Here is a 26306-nt window from a genome sequence, read left to right as displayed (position 1 = left end):
AGGCTCAGACTGGAGCTCAGGTTCTGGGACCCTTCTGCCTCCCGGGGTCATGGAGCCTGGACTCCATGCTGAAGCTGAACATCTACGCTGAAATTTTATAGTCCCACAGCCCAAGTCAGCTGACCTGGGCCAGTCGCAGCCATGCTTGGGTTTTTTCATATCACAGTGTAGACATACCCCATGAGACAGTGGAGAAAAGGCTAGCAGCACCTACTTAACTTAACTCTACACACATGCATAATTTAAAGCATTAAGCTCTTATAAATCAAAGCACCTGACAAAAACTTCTTAGTATCACCTAAGTCCTCTTTGGTTATAATGTGGCTTTCTTGATCTGTTATATAGGCAACAAGCCAGACAGACCTGGAAAACTGGATTACAGCAATACACTCGGCTTGTGCTTCCCTCTTTGCAAAGAAACTTGGGAAAGAGGACACTGTCAGGCTTTTGAAAAACCAGACGAAGAGCCTTATCCAGAAGATTGACATGGATAGCAAGATGAAAAAGATGGCAGAATTACAGCTCTCAATTGTCAGCGATCCAAAAAACAGGAAGGCCATAGAGAATCAGGTACTACTCATCATGTATTAATTTCTGCTACTGAGTTTTATTACACAGGCTTGACTACAAAGGCTCACCTGATCTGGGCTCAGATTTTGTTAATGTTTCCTAGGCTTGGAGAACAAGTGTTCCTATGGATTCACACTTCAAAACAGGGAAATCACTGGCAGCTGTACAATGCCATACAAAAGACCTAGCCCATAGTTATAGAAGCTAACTACTACAACTTTGCCTGTAACGACTACTAATCAAGTTTCACATATGGAAATGGATATTTCTGTAGCATGCTGCAAAAGTCAAACAAGGTCTATGTTATACTTGTGTTGGGTGAATTGCCAGACATTCCCGTCTTCTGCTCTTGTTGCTTATAGTTTATTAGCTGCTCATATAAGAATTAAGAATGAAACATCATTAACATAGGGAACAAAACCAGGAGACAGTTATGGAATCTGAATTCTTAATGTTCAGAGCGAAATCCTCCAGTCTCTTTATACAAAGACCTCCAAGGCTAGCTACACAAAAGGACTTAAGCACCTAACTTTCACTTTAGGAACCTCAATCTGCCCCCGAACTCTGTAGGCACCTAAACTTGCTCAGTGCCCAATACTAATTTTTGCACTAAAAGTTCCTGATCTGCCTATGTTTCTGCCTCTCAGCCTATGCACAGCAGCCCCACGCCAGGTGTCTGGATGCCTAAGCCCCAAAGCAATGCACAAACCAGGGGGAGGTAGGCATTTCTCTGCCTAACTTGCCTGCGGGGCCTGATCCAGTAATCATGTTCAGACCTTGCCTACCCTATTGGACCCCTATAGCCATGCTTACACAAAACGCTGGGGGTGTGGGAGGAAGACCTTCCTCATAGCTTTTAGTTTAGTGGCTAGGTTTCTCACCTGAGGCATAGGAGGCTCCTGGTCCAGAATGTTGCAAAATAAATCAAAAGTGTGGATCCCAGTGATTTTTTTTTCTAAAAGTTAGGGGTGGCAATGCTCAGCATCATCACACCTAAGTTCCTTTGTGACTCTAGCGCCTAGTGACAGTTTTGCCTGGGTAAAGACTGAGGATCCAAAGCCAATTAAGTGAATAAAAAAACTTCCTTTGATTTAAGTGGGGTTTGGATCAGACCCTCAGTCTTGTGACCTAAACTCAGATATGAAGCCATGATTTCCAGAGGGGAGAATCTATTGTACTATACTACTTTATAACCTGCAATTCAATAATAGAAGTAATGCAGGTAAACATTTATTTAATTATTTACCCATCCATTTAAAGGAACAGACTTTAACAGTTTAGTGTGATTCAAGGATATAGTCTTAATGAGGGCATATTAATTTCTCTAAATTACATAGTCCAAGGCTTGAATATCTCCATTGTTTCCCAGTCTGGTTCACTGAAAAAATGGGTTGTAGTCTTTTGCAATTAAAATCCATCACTGGCACTGCAGAAGACTCATTCCAGTTAAACTTCTGTTTAAGAATTTCTCGCAAGGTCAGGTAAATGACGCAAAGAGTGAGTTAGATCATTCACAAACAGCGCATAGTTTGCGCACAATGAATTCATAATGAGACTTTTCTCTGGCTTTTATCTCACTGATTGCTATATGATCTCTTATTGCAACTGCTAAATGTTTGTTGGCCATGTCAAATGGGTGAGAAAGCAATAGATAACCTTGCTTTCTAAACTCTTAATTCACAAGTCACAGCATAGGGCGCATTTAAAAAGACCTTAAAATATAATTTTAAAATTAATGATTTTGAAATCATATTCCTCAGCTTTAATTCTGTATAGTTTAGTTTGTTTTTAACCAGTTTCATGAACAGTGGCACTATAGATTATGGGGCAATTTTTTAGTCTGCTGCATAGGAATTTGATCGTATAGCTTCAGTCTACATAAATGGGAGTCGTGTATAGATGACTGTACCTCTCCCTCAGTTTTCCTATGTGTCTAATATATAACAACGTAGGCTGGTGCTCTAGTTTATTAATAATTATTTTAGTTACTCTTCCGTAGAACATCATGTGTGAAATCTTGACCCCAGTGATGTCCTTGGGAATTTTGTGATTGACTTCATTGGGCTAACATTTCACACTAAGGCTACGTCTATACTACCCGCCCGGGTCGGCGGGTAGCGTTTGACTTCTCGGAGTTCGATATATCGCGTCTCATCTAGACGTGATATATCGAACTCCGAACGCGCTCCTGTCGACTCCGGAACTCCACCACCGCGAACGGCAGTGGCGGAGTCAACGGGGGAGCCGTGGACTTCGATCCCGCGGCATCTGGACGGGTGAGTAGTTCGAACTAAGGTAGTTCGAGTTCAGCTACGCTATTTGCGTAGCTGAACTTGCGTACCTTAGTTCGACACCCCCCCCTCCCCCAGTGTAGACCAGGCCTAAGTGGTTAAATTTAGGACCCAGTCTTGCACTTTGTAAAATCTCTGGGATTAGTACCATCCAAGGGAAAATTTTACTATAGGAACCTATGACTCCCCAAGACTTACAGCTTCTATCTTCCTCAACATCTGTGTTGTTTAAAAAGCAAGATACTGAATGCCTATGCTTTGGTGGGAGGGTAGTTTAGACAGTGGGAGATATCTACATCCCTGCAGTATGTGGTTCTTGTCATACCATTCACCAGCCTCTGAAAAGGGGTTACAGTACGGGAATCTGTACATGTGAATTTTTAAGTATGTGTACATATTTAAATGTGTGTACATATGTTTTAAAACTTTCAGTTATTTAGAAGTTTGGGGAGTTTAATAGTATTGGGTTTTATTGCTAGCATTTGATAAAGAATGATTGCATTTCTAACATTTGGCAATCCAAAGAATTTTCAAGTTTTTAAATAATATTTGCTTTCCCCCAAAAAAAGACACCAAGAAGGTGGTGTTATTTTTATAACTCTCTGCCTCAGGGCTTGTTGCTATTTTGGCTGCCAGACAGGTAGCCAAAGTATCTCCTAGATTAGGGACTGCCTCCATCAGATGTAGTGTTTTTAGAGCCACATGGGACCCCAGTCCAGTAATAGCAGACTTAGAGCCCTCTTACAAAGAATGGTGACCCACTGCATAGGCTTTAAAATAATTAAATCCACTGTATGGGGGAAACCCACAAAGGGTGTGCTGTAACTACAGATACAAAGGTCTTGGGAGGGGCCATATCTAATGGATTAGCTCTGAGTCTGAAATCTGTTTATGCCATCTCATGGATCTGGGAGCTGTGATATATTTGTCTTTGTCTACGTATATCATACATATTTTATGGGTGGGATTTTCAAAAGCACTCCAGCTTGGGCTAACTCTTTTCCCATTGGAGTCCATAGTAAAACTCCCATTGAATGAAATGGAAAGGGAGACAGGACAAAGTAGAGTGCTTCTGAAAATCCTATACTAAACATCTCAGTTCATACCCTTCTCAGAACTAACAGCACTAGTACAGTTACTTTTGTTCTGGAGCTGCAGTAGCATTTTGCCACCAAACATTGTGAGGGCAAATTTTTTGTACATGAGGGTCTGTACATGAAGTGGGTGCATATACACTTCTCTTCAGGCACAGCTTAGGCACCCACATTTAACCACTTTGGCTCACTTAATTGTTAAACATGCATACGGTTGTGTAGTAGGCAAATAAATCATAATATATGCTACAATCTGGGACCCAGTTTAACTATCATTAAAGGCAATGAAAACACTCCCTTTGACTTCAATGGAAGTGGGGTCAGGTGCATGTCCAGGAGATCTTTAAATAGAATTATTTTAAAAAGAATATCGCAAAATAAATCAAAAGTAGGGGCCTGCATCTGTGCACATGGGGAACATCTATTAGCATGAATGAAAAGTCCACTGTGGACAGAAGGCAGTATGTATCTCTTAATGTTTTTATTAATGTATTTGCTACTTTTCAATCACATGGCTGTTTTGCTCCCTATTCCTCTTAGTTTTGTTATGAATTTCTTTTAAAAGAAAGAATCATATGGAATAACTTCGAGTAACATCGGCTTGAATGCATTCTGGGCTTCTTTCTAAAGGTTCTAAAATGGCAGCATAATCATGTTTTTTGAATAATTTTGACGTAGCTGCTATGATTCACATTTGCTGTGGACATTATACTTAACTCACTTGTCAGATGGTTGTGAGGAGAGGTATTTTCTTTTTATTAGCAGGCACTAAAACAATGAAATGTTAATGGGAAAAGCAGACACGTGCTTGGAATTATTTTCATGGGAGTTTTCCTAGGTTTCCTTTAGCTAAGTGTATTTTGTCTGTCACCTTAAAAGCCAAAGCAGCAAGATCAATAGGACTGCATTCTGCTTGCCCAAAGTCATCTTGAAATATACTGTACTAGTTCCCCTTCGCCTGCCTCTACTGTCCTCTCTCTCATTGCCACTTAGAGGGCAATGCATTACATGGTTTGTTTAACATTTAACAGATTATTTTTCTGTTTAACATGTAATAGATTTCTCCTTAAATAACAAATATTTATAAGATCATGACTTTAATTTCAAGCTATTTTATTGTGCAAACTGACCTCCCAAACTCTAACTTTTCATAATTATTTTTAAAGAATGAAATGTAATACTGTTAGATAATAACATACATGAGTAAAAAGTCACAGTACCCATTCTCCAAGGTAATCTTTTCAAAAGCACTTTGCTGGGTCCTTGCTGTTTTTGCTGCAAGAGAAATACAGCTTTAGTTGCAATCGATCCAGTTACTTTTTTTAAAATTGGCGCACTCGGGGACTAACAATTGATATCTAGATTTATTGGGTCAGAGCATCAGGTGGTGTAAATCAGTGTCACTTCATTGAGTACAATAGACTACATTGATTTGCAGCAGCTGATGTTCTAGCCCATTTATTTTTTACTGTGTAAAATTGTCCTTCACTCCATCCTCAGTAAAATACTTCCATTTTAGTGATTGCATGTGCATCTCACCACTATGGAAAGAAGTAAATAGGCAGGGAGAGAAGTTAGGGAAATGTTGCTCTGATTTTCACACTGGTGCATTTGCCATTTTGTGGATCCTGAATCAAGAAAGGAAATCAACCAAGGTTTTGAATAAAATATTTTCTTTAAACTTAAGATGTAGAGCATCTCTGCATTTGGAGAAACTGTGTTGGAGGCTGGAGATTATGGGCTGCAGGCTAATTCTTCTTTGCAGAAGGCAAGTTGCTGATAAATTTGCGCCCCAATTAAGCAAGTTTCTTAAGCATATGCCTAACTTTAAGCATGTGAATAGTCCAATGGGGCTACTCACTTGCCTGAAGTTAAGCACATGCCTAGTGCCTTACAGAATCAGGGCCTTAATGCTGGTGCTATGACCCTGAAATGATGACTCCTTTCCATACTGTGGTCAATATGGGAAATATTGTGTACATCTGTACTTCCAGCGATAAGAAAGTGGCATTGATTGGAAAAAGCTAGCTGTCTGTCGTTTTTTCTCCCTGTGTATTCTTCTTGTTATTTCAGGATATTTTCTTTAATGTTTCTTAACTTATTAGACAGAATGATAAATAAAGGATAGTATTGATTTTACATTAATGTTGTTTTACTGTGTTCTCTTTCATTTTTCATCTCTTTGATTTCAAAGATCTAGTGATAGCTGAAGTAACCCTTATGTTATACAAATTCCTGGAAGGGTGCCATAGTTGCTGCTTTAAGTTCTCTGTAGGAACACATGACAAAATAAAAAGATCTTTTCACAGTCCCCTGATAGTGAGTGACTCATTCATCCAGATGGGTGCAATATGGATTGTGTCTGAGAACTGAGGAATGGAATGCAAAGAGTTTTGTGTTGTTTGTAATGTGGTCGAAAAGCTGTTTCTATAAAACAGCAGGGATTTTTTCTTTTAAATCCATGGGGCCACAGTAGGTTCCCCAGATCAGCTTCTAAAGATTCATTCTGTCTGGAAAAAAGTCTCAGGGAAAAATCCTGCACTTCTTACTCATGCAAGTAGTCCTGTTGCAGTTATTTCTGTTAGCAAGGAGCACAGTGTTTTGTGTATGGGGGAAAAAAAATCACATCAGTTTAAAGTGTTGGACAAATCTTTTCCTTCTCCTCACCTTTACCTGGGCTCCTTTCGCTTTGGGGCAATGGGAAGAATTTGTTTTAAAATCATATCATGTGTCAAGGATTTTTATTCTTTTTGTAATTCTGGCTCAGTCTGTGTGAGCATAAAGCTTTTTCATGTGAGACTATTTAGAGCAATCTTTAAGTGTGTTTTGTCTATATTTGTCCCCTTTTCATACGAGTCAGCTCGTACATCTGACACCCCCCATTTGTGTGGAGATGGTTTTTGTTACACTGGGCTTTCCCTACCTAAAATGATCCTTCTCAGAGCTTCATGTAAAGAGCAGCATTCAAGAAGCCAGGAATAATACAACCAGCATTGACTGGCATTTTGGTCCAGATCCTCAAAGGTATTTAGGCACCTAACTCCAACAGAAATCAGTGAGAATTGGTGTCTAAATATCTTTTAATCTCACTTTAGGCCCTTATCTGTTAACTATTTACATATATTTCAGTCCTGTAGCCGATCCTATAGGTTGATAAATTAGCACAGATACGAACAGTGCAAGCATCTTAGCTCATCTCATGCTATAAGGGTGCCATATATTTTACCCTATAGTTGTTTTCCAATTTCTTAATAGATTTTTCTCTGACCTAGGAGCTATTTCTCCTAGTGATTTCAGAGTAATCCTTGCTTCCCAAATGCTTTCTCTTCCTCCTTCCTCTTGCACCTCAGCTATTGAAGCTTCTTCCTCCCCAGTCCAGGTATCTGCTGCAAAAATAATCCATCTTGCCTAGCACTCTAACCATGTTCAACCACTCTACAATTCCTCTAGTGACCCTCAGCCTATGTCATTCAAGTACCTCATCCATGTCTTCAAGATCTGCCACAATTTTATCTCATATCTAATTTTCTGCCTTTGTTTCATTTTTTTTCTCTCAAGGCACTTACGTGGATGCTCCCTTTGGTTTTTCTCCCATGCCCACCTCTTTGTTTCTGACTATAATGTATACGATGCCAATCCCTGTCTTCTTTTAACTCCCTTTCCAACACCCACTTCTTCAAGGAGACTTATAACCTCTGGCTGAGATTTTAAAACCAATGGGACTTGGATGCCATTGGTGGGAATTGAGCATCCAGCCACCCTCTAGTTGGCTTTGTAGATCTCCATCTATCAATCAAAACATTTACTATTATGAACAAAATACTGGCAGTTACCAGGAAGAATTCTAGCTTGCCATGTGGCCAGGCAATCTGACTGTCCTCTCCTTTGTCCTACCTATAATTGATAATGGCTGGGTGGATGGCCAGAAGTGTTTTCTGTTGTGTTGTGTATGGTTTTTTTGTTTTTTGTTTTTTTAAATGTCTCAAAACCATCAAGTCTGTTTAGCTAGCCTATCATATATGTGACCACCTACTGTACCCATTATCATTCTTCTCCTCCTTCCATTCCCTGCTGTTGTTTGTTGCATTGACCTTTTTTACCTCGTGTCTTAAATTAGAAGTAGGGGCTATTGTGTATGTGCATGATGGGGTTAAATCCTCTAGTCTTAACTCAGGCTGAAATCAATGGGATATTTGCCTCATTCAAGTTAAAAGCAGAGTAAGTAAGGATTGTAGCTGCTAGCCCATGGATTGTAATTAACATGTTGGACCAGGATGTGTTTTACTTTGAAGTTGTTGCTTTTTAGATTGTAAGTTTTCCCCTTTAGTCTTCAAGTGTATAAATCATGGGCAGGGAGAATTATCGTAGTTTAAAAGATTTAGACAAGTAGCAGCTGGTATTGGTTCACAGTCTCCGATTGGTTCCAGACATCCTTGGTTTTGATAAGACTACAAGACAATCCCTGAAATTCCATGCCCACAGCTTTCGCTAATGCCATTAAACGTAACATCATGATTACTGGTGCTTTTGGAGTTGATTAGCTAGCATCCTGCGTGGCTGATAAACACAGTCATGTAATCCTTTCTCCAGAAGATCCTTGCATCATCTCTTCCTGTCCCTCCCCATTTTTAGCTTATATTTATTTAAAAAACATTTCTGTAGAAAAGCTTATGTGGGATTTTCAAAGGAGTTTAAGGAACTTTGGTGCCTAAACTCTATGCTTTTCTGAGAGTTGGTGGGCCTAACTTCCTGAGTGTCCAGGAAAATCCCAACTCTGTTTGTTTGTTAAATGTGGGATTTTCAAATGTATTCAGACTCAGCCTAACTTTGCCTCCATTGAAAACTCCCATGACTATCATGGGAGCTGACATAGGCAACAGCTGAACGTTTTTGAAAATTCCATTCTAAGGCTGTGTCTGCACTGCAGCTGGGAGGTGTAATTCCCAGCGGGTGTAGACTTACTCAGGCTAACTCTGCTCAAGGTAGCATGCTAAAAATAGCAGTGTGACTGCAGCAGCTCGCGCTACAGCTTGGGCTAATCGCTCAAGTACAACCCTGTCCAAGACCCCAGGTATGCACTTGGGAGGCTAGCTCAAGCTGCTGTCTGTGCCTGTGCTATTTTGAGCAAAGCTTATGCATGTACTTCTACCCAGGCTGGGAATCACACCTTTCAGCTGCAGTGTAGACATACCCTATGTGAAAAGACAGACCTGAGCTTTTTATTGTTGTGGAAAGCTTGCAACACACTTTCATTCTGTGGGCGTCAGTGTATGGAGAGTGAAGACTGTTGTTGAACCACATACTATTTTACCCCATCCATGAAGTAGAGGTAGATGGAAAAGTGTCATATTAAAGGTGTCTGGTGAAAGGAGTTGAAGTAAAGGGAAGCTTAAAATAAAGAACAATCATAAAATAAATCCAGGGTGTGTGGTGAGGGGAAGAGTTCCTTGAAGGATTTATGCACAAGCATATATATATATATATATATATATATATATATATATGTATTTAAAAGTTGTTTCTGGTGAGACTGCACTAGGTATTTTCCTTATGTGAAGGGTATCTCTCTGTCTTTTTTTGTGTACATTTGTGCATCTCTTCTTTGTGACCTAAAACTACATTTTTTTCAGAGACTAACACTCCTCAAAGTTTTTTTCTTTCTGGATTTACATAACGTAAAGTTTTTCTGATCAAAGATACTCTGAGATGGTATGTCACAGAAAAATGGGAGGCTCTCTTTTTGGCTCCTCTTTTTAAGGAGCCCAAGAAGCAGATAACTCTGACCTGTGTAATAATGGTGCCAGCTTTATGTTTGTGAACACGTGTGTGAGGGGAGGAGTGGAGGAACAATAAATGAGGAACTCAAAGTGAATCAAGAACATTTAGTGGCTCCTCACTCAGTTGCAGTGCCTACCACCGCCATCACTCCTCTTTCTTTATGATAAGAAGCCTGATTTACCTCTGCATTACTCCATTTTTTTCACCCATGAAATTAACAGAGTTGCACCAGCATAAAACTAAAACAATGCAGTGGTGAATTGAGCCCTTTCTGTTGTCTGCAGGAGATGGGGCGGGGGGGGGGGGGGGGAAAGACAGTACTCCCCAACACTGGTAGCTCTATTATAGGAGACTTTCTATGGTACCTCTACTTATGGAATAATTGCAATAGCAAGAAAGAGAATTTAAAAAATCCATTACCGTGGGAAATGGTCATTTTCCTGTTCAATGGAGCACAGACATTAAAACAAACATTTGGAAAAAACAAAAAGAGGTGTGCATCAAACATGCTGCAGCATATCCCACTCCTTCAGAATGAATAATGTATTTGGAACCTCTGGTGTCTCAGGCCAGCATGTAGCTGGCAACTCAAGACTTGTCTACCTGAAGTATTTTTGCGCTGGTGAAGCTACACTCAGCCCATGCAGGTGTGCTACACTATTGTAAAGCAGGGTTTATACCAACAGGACTTATTGTGCTTTCAAACGCCATTGCAAAAATTAGTGATGTAGATGAGCCCTAAGAAATGTATAAGAAATAAGGCAGCAGGGCAGGAGAAAAGCAGTCTCACAACTCAGAGAACTATTAGCAAGTTAAAGCAGAAATGAAAAACCGGTTGCAAAAATTAGGATATTGCGTAGCTTATCCAGAATTATCTGTTTTATTTTTTATTATTGAATCATTTCCTTGGTTACATCGCTTGTGGTTGTGTCACTCATAAAGCATTAAGGACTAGGAAAGGGTGACTTGTCTGTGGATGACCTTGAAATTAAATTGAGTTGTCTATCAAGAAAATATGGTTGTTCCAGTATTTTCCTGAAGCCATACTTAACTACCTATGTGCACTCTTCCTGAAGTGCATTGGGGAGAGCAGCATTCAGAAGGAGCCAGTAGAATTTAGCAGTGTAACAAACTAGGCAAGGAAGTCATTAATTTCTTTCTGATATTTGGTGACATGACAAGGAAACTGATCTGATTTCACTTCAAGCCAAATGTGTTAGTCAATCGGTGCACCTAGAATTTTTATACCCATGTTATCAGCTTGTCCTGTGGGCAATAAATGATTGAAAGGTACTTGTCCAGACTGATTTTTTAATAGTTCTAGAATTCAGATAGCAGCATTTTTCTACACAATGTACACAATGTCTACATGTAAAATGCTACAGCAGCACAGCTGCGCCACTATAGTGCTTCAGTGTAGACACTGCCTACACCAGTTGATTCTCCCATCAGTGCAGGTAATCTGCCTCCCCAGGAGGCAGTCACTAGGTCGATGGAAGAATTCTTCTGGTGACCTAGCGCTATCAGCATGGGGACTTAGGTCAACATAACTATGCTGCTCAAGGGGGTGGATTTTTCACATCCCTGACCAATTTTCTAGTATAGTGTGGCCATGGTTAGCTTGCAAAATACAGCTGCTCTTTTCTGTTGAATCATGTAATGTAATGCAATATATAATATATACATAGCCTGATTCCACCTGCACTTACACTCTCTAAATCAAGCAGTTTACACCAGTGTAACTGAGGGCAAAATCTGGCCCACATACATTGCGAGTGCGTACACACACGCACACGCACAGGTTTCAGGTTTGGGTACTTATGTTCAGTATCCAGTCCAGCATTTGGATCTTCAGTTTGAAATTTATTCATATAAGTGCACTCCTTAAATGAACATTTTCACCTTTGAACTCCTTAGGTTAGGATTTGGGTGCCTAGTTTAGTTTAGTTTAAAAATTGGACTCTCAGCAAGCGTGTGCGTGTGTGTGTATTTAAATATTTTTATATTGTATTAAGCAAACACACTTCTCACTGCAGCAGTCTCTATATTATATCTAAGGCTTATAATGTATTTAATTCACATTTACAGTATGATTAGGTATAGGAAATGGTTTACCTGTTAATAGGAGTAAGACCCAGACATGCTGGTGTTACCAGTTGCTACCTCCTTCTTTAGGAATGGGGGATTCAAAGGGAAGAGCACTAAAAGACCAGCAAAACCCCTCAACGTTGCTTCTTGGGTGATTGATTTCGCTGAGTCATGCAGCTTTGCTTTTAGGCAACCAAACATAGAATCTAAGCTCATAAAAATGTAGGAAACAAAATTAATCAATTTTCTTGAAACTTCTTGAACCACAAGGATTTGTTTTTATGTAATTGCTTCTGTGGGAATCAGGCTACCCACGATCCATTCATCTTGTCAGTATATATTTAGGACCACCAGCTTTGTTTTATTTCAAGCCATTTTTTGAGGAGTTGTAACACAATATGACTGAATGTGTTTTGGCAGGGGGAAAACTAATCCAATCCATATATCTCCAGATGAAAGTAATTTACTAGACGTTTGTGGAAGAGCTCACATTTTCAACGAGATCCACAAAAACATTTTTTCCTCTAATTGTCCCTCTTCATATCTAAATAGATCCAGCAATGGGAGCAGAATCTAGAGAAATTTAACATGGACCTCTTCAGGACGCGCTGCTACCTGGCGAGTCTACAAGGTGGGGAGTTACCAAACCCTAAGAGCCTTCTGGCCACCACCAGCCGTCCTTCAAAACTGGCACTGGGGAGACTGGGCATCTTCTCAGTCTCCTCCTTCCATGCACTGGTGAGTGTGACTGCACTTTATGTGACGGTGTTATAGAAAGGTCTGGTTACCTTATGATTTAGTTGTATGAAGAGTAAAGCCAAGGAAACTAACATAGACACGCTCACACACAGCGCCAAACCCACCAGCTGCCAAAGAAACCCTGTTAGTTCGCAGACTCTAAATGTTTAGGAATTATCTTGCCCAGAGACAGACTTTGGGACCTGGAAGCATTGGGCCATGCTTTCTTTCACCCCAGATTTGGGGACTCTGAAATGTTGAGGCTTATCTCAGCTTTCATTTAAAACAAAAAGACAACCATGTAAGTTTCTGACCCTCTTCTTTGCAGAGATGGGCTTGAAAATGTCAACTTATCATTGTGGAAGGTTTGCCACAGTGATTTTTTTTTCTCCCTTAAATTCACAGATGAACTTTTATATAAATTAAATACATTAAATTGGGATGAAGGCTGGAGTCAATATTTTTAAAAGTGACTAGTGATTTTGGGCTCATCAGTGTTGAGCTGCTCATCTTAAAACAGCTTAAAAGAGCTTGATTTTGCCAAGCACCCTCCATCTGAAAATCAGGCCTCTTTACAGTGTCTCAAATTGTGCCCCCAAAAGTGGGGGGAGGTATCCAAAATCATTAGACACTTTTGAAAATCTTGTTGTCAGTGTGCAAAGAATAATAGAGCGGATCCTTAGCAGTTGTACGCTGTTGTACCTTTCAACAGACCTACCATAGTTTGCACCATCTGAGAATCTTCCCTCATCTCTCTAACCCTTGCCAAAAATCCTAAGGCTGATCACAATGAGCAGGACTGGATCACATTTGGTGTGGTAGAGAATGAGGGTGAAAGAGTTTTGAAGGTCCATCTTGACATATTAAGGCAAGCTCTGTCACAGACAAGGACTATATTTCTCTCTTGCACATGTGCGCGCGCTCTCTCTCTCTCTCTCTCTCTCTCTCTCTCTCTCTCTCTTTGCCCATGTGGCTAGTGTTATTGTTCGCTAATAGTGTGGTGTGACAATATGCTGTTATCTTGCATGCTCGAGACTTTTGTGTGCCTTCCTTCCTTGAGGAATTTAACATCTAAATCATGGCTTATCATTCTTCCTCAGGATCTTTGCAATAACTTCTTCAGTCGCACAGTTTACAGCCTTGTACTAGCACTAGCTTGTTGTTGGGCAGAGCAATATTTTCTCAGTATCTTCCCTACCTTGACTTTTTTTACATCATATTTCTTCAATTGTCACTTTGTATTAATAAAAAAAGGAGCAGCAGTGCAGAAGGTTTGGGACCATGTTGAGACAAACTGAAATAACCCTCATTTGATGCCTCATTATAATTATTTTGGAGTTATCTTGCTGTTATGTGATGGAGATGTGAAGGCTTGTATGTATGTTTAATAGATCTGCTCCAGGGATGAGGCTGCTCTCAGGAAACGAACGCTGTCTCTGTCACAAAGGGTACGAAGTAAGAAGGGCTTATTTTCCTCACTCAAAGGGCTAGACACTTTGGCAAGAAAAGGGAAAGAAAAACGACCTTCAGTAACTCAGGTAAATGCCAGTTTAAAATTATTAAAAGGCTTGTAAATGACAGTACTGAAAATTTAAGTTCCTATTGCTTTGTGTACATTGCTGAATAAGAGAGATTCTGACCCACAGGAGTAGAAAGTCAGTGGCTCTAGACAAGCAGGGCCTGAGAATGTTGTGAGGGCAGTGCACTCGGCAAGGGGAAGTGGAGATCCCTGCAGCAACACTTTGCAGTGACCTCATGTGGTGGACATGCAAAGCAGCCCTGCTGGGTCTTGAGAAGAGCTTAGGCTCCGGTGCTCCTTCAGCCAGAGAGGGAAGGATGTGATGACTTGGGGGGCTAGATTTTCAGCTGGCATAAATCTGCACAGCTCCACTGACTTCAGTGGAGTTACTTCAGTTCAGGGGTGGCTCTAGGTATTTTGCCGCCCCAAACACGGCAGGCAGGCTGCCTTCAGTGGCTTGCCTGCGGGAGGTCCCCGGTCCCGTGGATTTGGCGGCAGCCTGTGGGAGGTCCGCCAAAGCCACGGGACCAGCGGACCCTCCGCAGTCATGCCGCCGAAGGCAACCTGCCTGCCGCCCTTGCGGAGACCAGCAGAGCGCCCTCCGTGGCTTGCCGCCCCAGGCACGCGCTTGGCATGCTGGTGCCTGGAGCCGCCCCTGCTTTAGTTAGCACCAGATGAGGATCTGGTAGGGTTTTTCTGAATTGTACAAGCAGTAAAGGAAAGGAGAGAGGGAATGGGGGGTATCTCAAAAAACCCAGACAGAAACTTTTGTTTAACTGTCATAAAGAAGGCAGGCTCATGCACACATTCAGAACGCTACTATTTTCCGTAGCTTTCTGCGTGCCTACCGTGTCAGTAGGGCTCATTTTGTAAAACCAGCTATGTGGGTCATTCATTAGTCCATCTTATTCTTCTGTTATTCCCCCAGTCTTGCATTTTACTTTTATTAAACAGAAATCCCTGATCATGTAGCATTTGAAAATTGGCTGCTGCAAATACACCAGTAATTTGCTTTCAGACTTTTTAAACATGCCCATCCATATTCATATCACAATAGCCCGAGAGCTGATGTATTAGATTTAATATTGCACGTTAATGTGTCTGAGTTTTATGGTCTAGCAGTTCATATTCTGAATGAGTAAATATTTATCTACATAATAGACTAAGGGTGTAGTCTATTGGGTAGTGACATATTTCAGTATATCAGAGAGATGTGCTTTCATGATGAACGTAGGTAAGAAATGACTGAGAGACCCAAGCCTGACTGAGCCCCTGGCTAATATCTACAGGGCTGGGAAGAGACATGGTGCATCCCCTGCCCACTATCCCTCCCTATCCTGACTCTATATGACTCCCCTTCAAGCCCCAGACCCTGTGGAGAGGCCTCCACAGAGTTCAAAGGGGGGTTGTGTCACCAAGGCAGCTATATCCCTCCTTTTTTGAGCGGAAGGGGGGAAATCTGAACATGAAGAGGAAGGCGCCTCCACGGTCAGATTTGCTGGCATCAATCTGGGCAAAAATGCTCCTTTCGTTACCGTCACTGCAGGGAATTAGCGCCAAGCTGGCCCCGAATAAATCTCAGTTTTCATAGACTTTGTGGTTTGTTTGTTTTTTTAAATTACTTCACTTTTTATTTAAAATCCTACTGTAAAACTAAGGAAAAGTAAACACTAAGTACTGTGTGTCAGTAATACTAGGGCTCTGACTCATGTCCGTAAAAGTGAAGAATTTAAGAATGGTGGCTGAAATTTTCACCCCTGACCCTCACAGTGTGCCATAGAGTTGCATAGCCATATAGATAGATCTATTCAGGACCCAGTCCTGCCTTCCTTATGTACCTGTTGAATCCAGTAGGAATTTGGGATGAGCAGGGAAGACATGAGTGAGTGCTGTGTTCACAGTGCTGTGGTTCCTAATCATCAGATTGTGAGTTAAGAAGAGGATGTCAGCCTTGCCTCTGAATCTCCTTGCTTTCATTGATTTAATTCAAATTGAATGTGGTGGTTCAAAATACTTTAAGCAGAAAGTCAGATAGCGTACTCTCAAACATTTTAAAGTCTTTTTTATCTTCAGCCCAATTTTATTTCATGGTATTAATTTAAAGTCCACCCTGGGAAGATTTCCAATATAAAACTGAATGAAGGGGATAGTATTTTGTTTCCCCATTATTTAGAAACTGATCAGTTATGGAAACTGAATCCTGGCAGATGGGTGATAGCAAGGTTCACATCATCCCTGGTCTCTAAAGCAGTTTCTGTTTCTTTGATTCTAAGTTGCAAACTATTTAAAAAAGTCATACAAATAAGATACTTTGATTAGAGCTGTGAGTGGAACATGGGAAAGGAAGTTCATAAGTGTTGCTGTTTTATTCACATTTCAATACTGCATCATGTGTACATGTCAAGAGAAGAGAGCTTGCGATTGTCTTCTGTATCTTAAGACAATTATCTGGGATGACCAAAACCCGACATTTTCTAACAAAGAAGTTAGTGTCTGATATTGTCCTACTTTGCTGGTATCAGAAGTGAGCTAAAAATTACGTTTTGCTTACATATGCCTTTTTGGGGGTTGGTCCTATTACTTACAAGTGGCAAAGCCATGAATGACGTATACAGATCTATCTAGATACTATATGACACTAATCACCATAGTAACTGAGTGTATCCATAATAATGAGTGGCTTTTTTTAGCCTCCCAGCACCTGTGAGTTAGGTAAGCTTTATCCCCACTTTGAGAACTTTAGCCTTAATTTCTCCATGTCTGTTTCCCATCTCTAATGTGGGGATAATACTCAGCTACCATTGTTTGTTATTGGTACTATTTTGTTTACCCTTCTTTCTATAAAGGTAGTCTTCTCTTACAACCGTGAGTCCAAGCTAATGTGTTTTAGAAAACCACAACATTTATTTAGAATAGCGTTTCTATAAATAATAGTGACATGATTTGACATGATATGGTATTTCACAGGCTACCAGGACTGGAAACTGTTGGCCAGAGGGTTAGTTTGCCACTTGAAGATACTAGATAAATGCAACTTATCATGTGGATATAAGCAACATATATAGATAGATAAGAGTGAAGAATGTGTGTGTGGCCTCATAAGAGGAGTCTTGGTGCAGGGTTCACTAATCAAAATAAAATGGTAACATGTTGCAAAAATAATCTATTCTCAGGTTGGTTGGTTGATGGAATGATATTTTGTTACCTTTCATCTTTGTTTATGCACAAGAGATTTAGTTGCATTGGAAACTAACCTTATATGTTACATAGCACTTAGTTTGTTTGATTATTTATCTGTGCATTTGTTTTAATTTAGATTTTTGATTCAACTGGGGGAAATGGATTTGCAGGCACACAGTTACTCCAGAAATCATCCAACTCTATTGAGGTAAGATGAACTAGTCTGTGTACTGCATCGTTAAATTTCTGAAGGGATGTCACATAAGTATATGAAAAAAGAACTTCAGAATCTTTATTGAATATCATCTTGTATTAGTTGACAGAACCACAATTTGTTTTATGTGGGTTTTTAAATGTGTAAGGTAGACTTTTTCCTTAACTAAAACTTCTTATATCATCCTGATCCCCGTGTGTGTGTGTGTGTGTGTGTGAGAGAGAGAGAGAGAGTGCATGAATGCAAGAGAGAATCAGCAATTAGTTAATTTGGAAGTATTCATTTCTTTTATAGTATAGCCTAGACCAAGTTATTACTGGATTTTTGCTCGCCATTTACCAAGAATTAGTTTGAAAGAACCTGTATATTTAAAGATTAAGAAACTGTAATGTTACAGAGCCTGCATTTTCAGGTAGAAAGAAACAGAACCAAATGTGCCTGGCTGCAGCGTACATGGGGGAGGGGATGTGGTGGAGGGCAGTAGAACCCTTCCCCACTTGCAGTACCCTGCATAGTGGCTGGTCACAGTCACAATCCTCCTCCTTAGTGCCTCCTGGGATGCAAGCCACTCTAAAGGAGGAGGGAGGGTTATGGGGATCTGACCTCTACCCTGGCCACACAATTGTCTAGGAGCAGAAAAGAGCACAGTCCCCCCTGTTCCTCTGGGGTGATGTCGCTCTGCGCTGCCCCTGAAGCAGAGCAGTATACGGCATAACTGCCACAATTCAGTCCTTACTGTTTCAATGTTAGTTGTATTTGCAGGTACAATGAGGACTTAAAATGTAATGTAGAATCTGGATGGCATCAGGATCATTTTGAGGGCTTTCCATCTCCTCTCCCTTCTTAGGCTTGTGCAAATATTCCCCTCTAAGATGATCACTTTTAGTTCTGTTGCATGGCTTGTTTCTGTGATCTTATACTTTTAATTCTCATCTGTTAAGCAGAGATATTTTTACAAAACATCAGAGATCTTCTTAATTACTCTTCTGACCTATCATTCGTGTGCCTAAAAGCACTGGCAGCAAATGACTCGTATTCTTTCAAGCCGCAGACCTTTGTTTGCTATAAGGACAAAGCAAGTGAATGCCAACTATCTCCCCTCCGGCTATGCCTGGCAAGGAAGTTCTTATTGGTTTAAAAGAGAGAGGGCAGGACTAGCCTTTGGTCAGTAAACTAGGTTGATCCAAGTGGTTAGAACAGGTCTGGGCAAACTATGGCCTGTGGGCCGGATCCGACCGTTTTAAGCCCGTGAGCTCCCGCCGGGGAGCGGGGTCTGGGACCGCACCACATGGCTTGGCCCTGCTCTGGCGCTAACCCATTTTTTATGGATTTATAGTCCAGACAGAAGAAGCCTTCTCCATGCAAACTTGCTTTTGTGTGAGCAGGATGTAGGGCCAAACCAATTGGTAGAATTGAGGCAAATTTGTTGACAGATTGCTGTAATAGCAAGAGTCATGCCTGGTGTATCCCTTCCGAGGGTTTGCCGTATTAAGGATCAGGATTCTAGGGCTTAATTTTGATTAGAGCATAGTTTGGTTCCCTTGAGTATCCCTCTGGACTAAAACTGATAGTTTCTCTCCACTTTACCCTTTCACTCACTCTCATTCCCTGGACCAGGTCATCCCCTAATGTAATTTTCAGTTTTAAAGAGCTAAGAAGAAATTATGCCACAGAACTATGCTCCCTGTGAATTTGTCTACCTAGTATTAGATGAAATCTGCATTTAGAATGAAACATTGCACTTAGAAATGACTATAATGAAAAGCTGTAATGCAACTCTTGATGCTAGATAACATTTGAGACTTGGGAAAAGTTTGTTATAGCTCATGGCTTTTTATGCTGTAATTTCCAGTTATGATGAGCTGTATGGTTTACTTCCCTCTTGTGAGTATTCATTTAGTGGCAAGATAATAAAGAAATATAAATATAGATTTCCGTAGAATTATGCAAAAGTTATACCACAGAATTTTCCCAGTGATGGTACCAAACCCTTGAGTGGTGTTGTGCCTATGAAAATCATCTCCAACTCATATGTTCTTTGATGAAAAATATCTATAAAAACAACTGTTCTTTCAGCTGTGTAATGCCTGTTTGCTGAATACTGTGGGAGGAGGGGGAATATTTATAGAAAGTCACCCCTCTCTTTTCAATAGGAAGTATATATACGATACATTGTAATAGTGTGGGATTTCTGGGTCAAATCATCCCTTATAGATAACTCAGAATTCCCTCTGAATGATTCCATTGGGTGTGGTGTGAGGTTTGCCTCCTTCCCACATCCCACAGAATTGATTGTAACAAATCTGTGCTATAGAAACCAGACACAACAGGATTCTGGCCTCTAAACCTGAGTCTCCTGGCTCCCTCAGGTCTCCCTGACCTGACAGCATGTCTCCTGAAAGAGTAATGCTGCCATGGCCTTCATGCCAGCCACTGACTCTAGCCCCTCCTCCCACTCCAAGGCCAGGGGATTCACTCTGCCAGGGGCTACACTGAATAACCCAAAACTGAATAAAACGCATGAGGTTACAATACTCTCACAAGGCTGGGAGGGAGAGACAGCAGACACCCCCTGCCATATCCTTGCACCACTTGCCCCGCTCCTCCAAACAGGCAGAACCTAAAACATGCTGAGCCCCCATGGAAGGGTTTTTGAAGGGGTTGCAGGGAAGGAAGGAATAATCTATGGTCTTTCTTTGCCTTTTGATGCTACCCTTCACTACATCTGAGTCCTTTCCACTCATGGTAGCAGAGAGATAACAAATCTAGACCTAAGGCTGCTAAATACACAAAAGTGGGGCATTTGTTTCTAGACTTTTTAAGGGTTCAAAATATGGCCTATGCATTTTTTCCCCTAAGATCCTGATATTTTGATGAATCGTACTACAATTCAGAAGTGAGTCATCATAACTCTCAAAACCGTTAAGGTTGGAATCAACCCAGTTTCATTAGCCAATTTCAAATAAAAATAAAAAACAATCAAAACCTTTCATGAGATGCTTCCTGGCGAATGCAGTGAAATAGAAGTAGTGAAGTGTTCCTGGCAGCTTTTCTGAGGTGTTGCTTATGAAGATGGTGACAAAAAAACAGAGAAAGATGGGAAAACCATGAAGTATCCTACTGCTCCTCAAGCAACACTGTGGCATAGTGTATGACAGTCTAAAAGTCCTGGCACATGTTGCTGGAAAACTGGATGGGTTGTTGTAGCTTTATGTGGCAAGGAATGAATGAAGTATTGTAGTATTAGTCACTGCAGGCATAACAGAAAAAAAATCTCATTTCATGTCAGAGTTTCTGAGATGGAAAATGTGGGTGAAGCAACGGTATCTTGACCACAGCTAAGGAATATATTTGTAGTTTAATATAGAAAGACTTAAGTTTTCCTCACATCAGGCCCTTAGTAATGCTTATGTTTGAGCATCAGTATACATGGTAAACAGATTATTTTGGATCCCTAGCAGTTTATGTTGGTTAAAAAACTCTGAATCATATAATTTAAAGGGGATTGTGTTGGGGCAGGAGAAGATGCCTTTAAATAATGTTTTTCCCCACCTTGCTCCTTTGAATTTTTCTCCATCAATGATTGTAGTGAGGTTGATTTATAATGGGCAGACTGAAGGGCTGATTTCCCTTCAATAATCCAATTGATAATTACAAACTATTGAATTGCTAGTAGCATCTCTGAGTTGACATACATGGTTGCTTCACCTTTCTCTCCAGGAAGCACACTGAGAATTAACAGTTTGACACATGATATCAGGATTCTTAATTCTTGCAATATGTCTTTCTTGCTTTATCTCTTTTTCATCATTTGTACAGTTGTAGAAGCTCATAGTTGATTCCTATCTTCTTGGCTTCTCGATGCTTTCTGATGTGAGTATAGTTCTATAGGAATTATCATCCTATAATATAGCAACTGTTCTGTACGAATTATGGTACAAGAGTCAATGAAGGAGAATCTCAGCAGATATAAATTGTCATAGTTCCATTGACTACAGTAAAGCCATGACAATTGACACCAGCTGAGACTCTGCCCTTTTTCTAGCTGGTAGTTTGCCACTAGGAAAGTATGATCTTTGAAAGTCATCAAAATATGGCTCTTTATAAAATAATTCCTGCTTCAGGCTTCTAATCTGGCTGCAACTTGTATTTATGGGTAATGTGGTAAATACACTGATGTGGCTGTTTGATATGCCATTTTTACTGCCATGATTGTCATGCATGTCTTGAATAACAATGGCATTGTTATTATTTGTTGAGTGTGGTCATTATGTTTGGTGCTGTGCCAATAGAGAGGGAAACACCAGTCCCTGCCCAAGGCAGCTCCAGTATAAGGATTCCATTGTGGCTTTTAATCACAGCCCTGCACTGGGCCCCTGGGGCTGCACGGCCCCTGCAGGTGCTCCAGGCAGAATTGCATCTCCCAGGTATCCAAGTGTAGAAAAGGTGTGCACACACTGTTACCTCTCCCCTGCATAGATGGCTGGCTTTGCTAGCTGGCGGGGAGTGGACAGGGTCATGGCCTCACCTCTGCTTCCCCTCCTACTTTGATGTGGCTCACACCATGGAGCAGCTCCTGCACTCAGAAGAGTCCTGGAAGCTTTGTTTGCAGTTGGATTCTTTTCTTTGTGCTCTCTCACAAGTCCCCTCTATTGTTTACATGTGCAGAGGCCAGCCACAATCTGGCTCAGAGTTCGGACACCTAATACAGTGGTTGAAGATCTAGTCTCAGCACAGTGCAGCTGCAGTTATATTTTTCTTCTCCTTTGGTGGGTTACTTTTGAATAATAAATTGTGGCACAGAAGAAAGGGCAAAGATGAGCAAGATAGTAAAGGGATATTTAAGATGAATGAAACGGTTGTATAAATGTATACAAAATGGCTTTATGTCATGCGTTACCTCCCCATTACAGTTGGTTGTGATTTTCCAGATGTATTTCATGTTTAAAGTTGGATTGAGCTTCAGTTTGAGCCTAAGTAGTGAAAGATCACACCCTTCACTGTCTAACAAACAATATAATCTTAAACTGTAGGTATAGCAGGAGTAGTTTATGCCTCTGCTATGCTGTCTGTGATGTTTCTTGCTCCGTAGTGCCCTCTGCTGGAAGACTACTAGATTATCCTCTTTTCTCATTAGAAATATAGTAGAACCTCAGAGTTACAAACACTAGAGTTACGAACTGACCAGTCAACCACAGACACCTCCATTTGGAACCGGAAGCACACAATCAGGCAGCAGCAGAGACCAAAAAAAAAAAAAAAGAGAGATGAAAATATAGTAAAATAGTGTGTTAAAAGTAAACTACTTTTTTTTTAAAAAAAAGGGAAAACAGCATTTTTCTTCTGCATAGTAAAGTTTCAAAGCAGTATTAAGTCAAAGTTCAGTTGTAAACTTTTGAAAGAGTAACCATACTGTTTTGTTCAGAGTTACAAACATTTCAGAGTTACAAACAACCTCCATTTCCGAGGTGTTTGTAACTCTGAGGTTCTACTGTATAGTGATCTATTCAAAGTCTTTGATAAAATATGGTGCTAATTGTTTAATCCTGTTTAAGGCTTTTTTCATTTGTTTACATAGGCATAATTGTGTAATCCTGTTTAAGACCATTTTCCATTTGTGCGTATATGTATATTCTTGCCACGTTAGGAATTAATTTGAACTAGTAACATGAGATAGGTGAGTGAAATAGTGTCATTTGAATGCCAGAGAAATAATGAAATCAATTCTCTAGACAAAATCTGGACTAAAGTCAGTGATATTGTATGAGAACTGGTAACGCAATTTGTTCTTGTATGACAGGAAAGAGCTTATTGTGATACCTTTGCTAAATGCACATAGTACATACCAGTAGCAAACCTCCAGTATAATATATTATTGATATTGCCATATCTCCATGTACTGTCAATTTTTTTCCCATATTTTCAGCAGCAAGTTGATGAATTTTTGAACGTCTACTGCTCTGCATCAGAAAGTGTCCAGAAAGAGAGCACTTGGGAAATCCAAACATATGTTCATTTCTGTGATAGGCCAGGAGTCACATTAACCCTCAAGCCAGAACACAGAGTGGAAGATGTTTTGTCTTTGGCATGCAAGGTACAGAGTTCTCACACCTGAAAGCAGCTTGTGTGCTTTAAAAGGCCACTACTTATACTTGTGTATTAATTATTCTGATGCTGAAGCAGGGAGAGCCCAGTCTCCGAGTCCCAGTGTCCCTGTAATTTAAGGGTTCCTCCTGTGCTTCTGGCAGTTCTGTTTAAGGCTCAGTGGAACCAAAGCAGCAGCGTCATGGGGGCCTTTCAAACGATGGCATGGACATTCTTTGATGCCTAAGCTAGCATGCAGTCAAGAATCTTGAAAGAGCAATAACAGCTGCACCTGTTAATCTACCCATGAGAACTCTTGAGATATGTCCAGTCTGCCTTTTATCACTGAGTCGTTACAATGAATAGAATTGTTGCATGGAAATTAGCTGTAGAGGAAGGGTGGTAACTGGTTGATTTACCTCTGATGTCACAATGGCCCCACTTAAGAGCTACTTACACTGTTCCCTTGAGCTTATTCTATAGCCTATATAATCGTAACAATTAGAGACAATAATTATTAATAACTTTGCTTAATTAGAACCTGATTTCTTCAAATAGAGATTCTGTAAGATTTTGGTTCTTTTAAACTATATGGAAAGTTTGAAGTGTCTGCAGTATTCCATTGATAAGATTATTTGGGACAAAGAAAAGACTGACAGATGTTAATTTCTTAAAGGACCTAGTGTTTTTAATTAACAAATTAACTAATGGATTTATTTATAAATTCTCAAAAAATTCAGCCTGTTCTCAGAGTAGGTGCTGTAAGTTTGGGGAGGATACGCTGTAGTTTTAATGCAAAACAAAGAGGTTGAATCACTGCTTAAAGGCAAAATAGAACTCTGCATTAACTGTGGAGCCATGACCAGAGCCTTCACAACACCAAAAATAGTGTAGGGTGTTAATCATCACTTGTGCAAACAGATTGAACTTGATTGAATTTGTGAATCAAACCATTTTCAAATTATAATGGAATAAAACAATAAATTTTGGGAAAAAACTCTAATTTTAAAATTCCTGTTAATTGACAAATATGCCCAATTGACCTTATCTCTGGATTAAAAAACACAACATTTGCTGAAGTTAAGGAGTGCCAGGGCTTCTAACGGAAAGATAGCCACAACTACTTTCTCTCCTTAATAGCTAAACAAAATAAGAGCCTTAAAATGACTTTTTTTCAAAAAAATTGGGCATTATCTGCATTTTCTAAATCGACACAAGGATAGTGCTTTAGCCAAATCACAGTGAATCTACATACTGTCACTAAAAAGATATAATTTTGTCATTGTTCATGTTAGTTAGTCCCCATTCCTCATGAATCACTGAGAAGAAAATTAGTCCTTATTTCTAAAAAGGTCTACCCCACCATTTGCAAAAGAGCTAAATTTGAGGAAAGAAGGGCTAGGCTATTATTCTACAAGACTTTGGTGTGACCACCAGATGGCAAGACAGAACTGAAACATTTGGCAATGGATTGATAATGTGACACACAGAAGCCCTGCTAAAAGAAACAGAGAGAGAGAGAGAGAGAGATCTATAAAATCAAGTTTAAAAGTAAATTACTTGTATTCTTCACTACACTGCTCCAGAATATTTGTCTGTCTGTAGAAAATACTGTTTTGTTATGCCTGTATCACTTCAGTAGTCTAATAGTGAGTTACTTTATTTTAATGTTTTCTTTTAATGAAACCTTTTCTGTTTTATCTTTTCTTTCTATTCTGTATGTAAAGTTTTTCATAAGCAGTCTAACACTGACTCCTTTCTGCTACATCTTTTCTGGCTCTTTCTCCTTCTTACATTGCCATTCCATTCTGGTGAGGGTAAGGAATCTTCATTCTTTAACACAACACAACACATTGTTTAAAAGTCTGGGTGTGGGGGTAAAGTCTGATTTATTAATTTTTTTTCTCAACTATATTTTGATGGTTTTCACTCATTTGTATTCTGCATACCTAAAACTTTGCATAACACACCGAGTGGGTATATGCATTTTAATATAATTATTTAGAATAAAGTGCACACATTACCTATACATTCTGTTACACATAATGAAATGTTCAGCTAAACAATCCTTCCTCGGTGGATTAAGATTTCACAAGCTTCAGAGGCTTGTTAAACAGAGAGGTGAAATGACCTTAATGGATGCAGAGCTGCCTTCTGTTCTGAAACATTGCTCTATTAATTCTGAAATGCAAGATTAGTCTCAGCAGTGAGCTAAATTTAAGAGACTGACTTGCCAGAGGCTCGCTTCTCTCTTTTAGGCTAGTATCCTTAGGGAGTATTCCAATTCCCCTTTGACTTCCTGCAAATACTAGGTTTTCACTTCGACTACATATGGTGAAAAGTAGGTGTTACTCACTATCATAGTTGAAACCTGGCAGTAAAAAGTGGAATAAAAGCAATCCCTCAGGAAATCCCTCTCTCCTAAGAGCCTGTATATGCATATGCATTTTCCACATCAGTTTTATGTTTTCCACATCTGTTTTATGCGCAGAACTGAGCCGCGCAGAAGAGCCATAGAAAATGATGAAGATGTGTACAAGTTCAAAAGGACAGAACAGAGTTCTAAGTTTATTTTAAAACACATAATGACGCTTGGTTAATCTAACAGCCAAGCTGTAATGTTAATGCAAGTGTTTCCTGAGTATCCTTACAAGAAACTGAAAATCACACTGATGTGAGCTGGAACCGTATCATCTAGGCAATACAGACAATACACCACAAATCCATTTAGAAAATAACTTGTTGAAGAT

General features: G+C 40.0%; 1 protein-coding gene across 9 annotated transcripts in view; it reads left to right on the top strand.

Annotated features, from left to right (window-relative positions):
* The window catches only part of TIAM2 (TIAM Rac1 associated GEF 2), a 260221-nt gene that overhangs the window by 158271 nt on the left and 75644 nt on the right, over positions 1–26306 (top strand). For 8 of the 9 annotated variants that reach the window (XM_039528198.1, XM_039528196.1, XM_039528202.1 and 5 more), the window contains 5 exons: positions 346–570; positions 12374–12559; positions 13951–14097; positions 17395–17466; positions 23399–23566. In XM_039528198.1, the coding sequence (XP_039384132.1) occupies positions 346–570; positions 12374–12559; positions 13951–14097; positions 17395–17466; positions 23399–23566 (798 nt within the window). The remainder of the gene's footprint in view (positions 1–345; positions 571–12373; positions 12560–13950; positions 14098–17394; positions 17467–23398; positions 23567–26306) is intronic. The other variant, XM_039528204.1, reaches the window with a different exon arrangement.

This window comes from Mauremys reevesii, linkage group 3 (genome assembly GCF_016161935.1).
Source record: "Mauremys reevesii isolate NIE-2019 linkage group 3, ASM1616193v1, whole genome shotgun sequence".
In the NCBI taxonomy this organism is placed as follows: Eukaryota; Metazoa; Chordata; order Testudines; family Geoemydidae; genus Mauremys; species Mauremys reevesii.
This window is presented reverse-complemented; position numbering and strand designations above follow the sequence as displayed.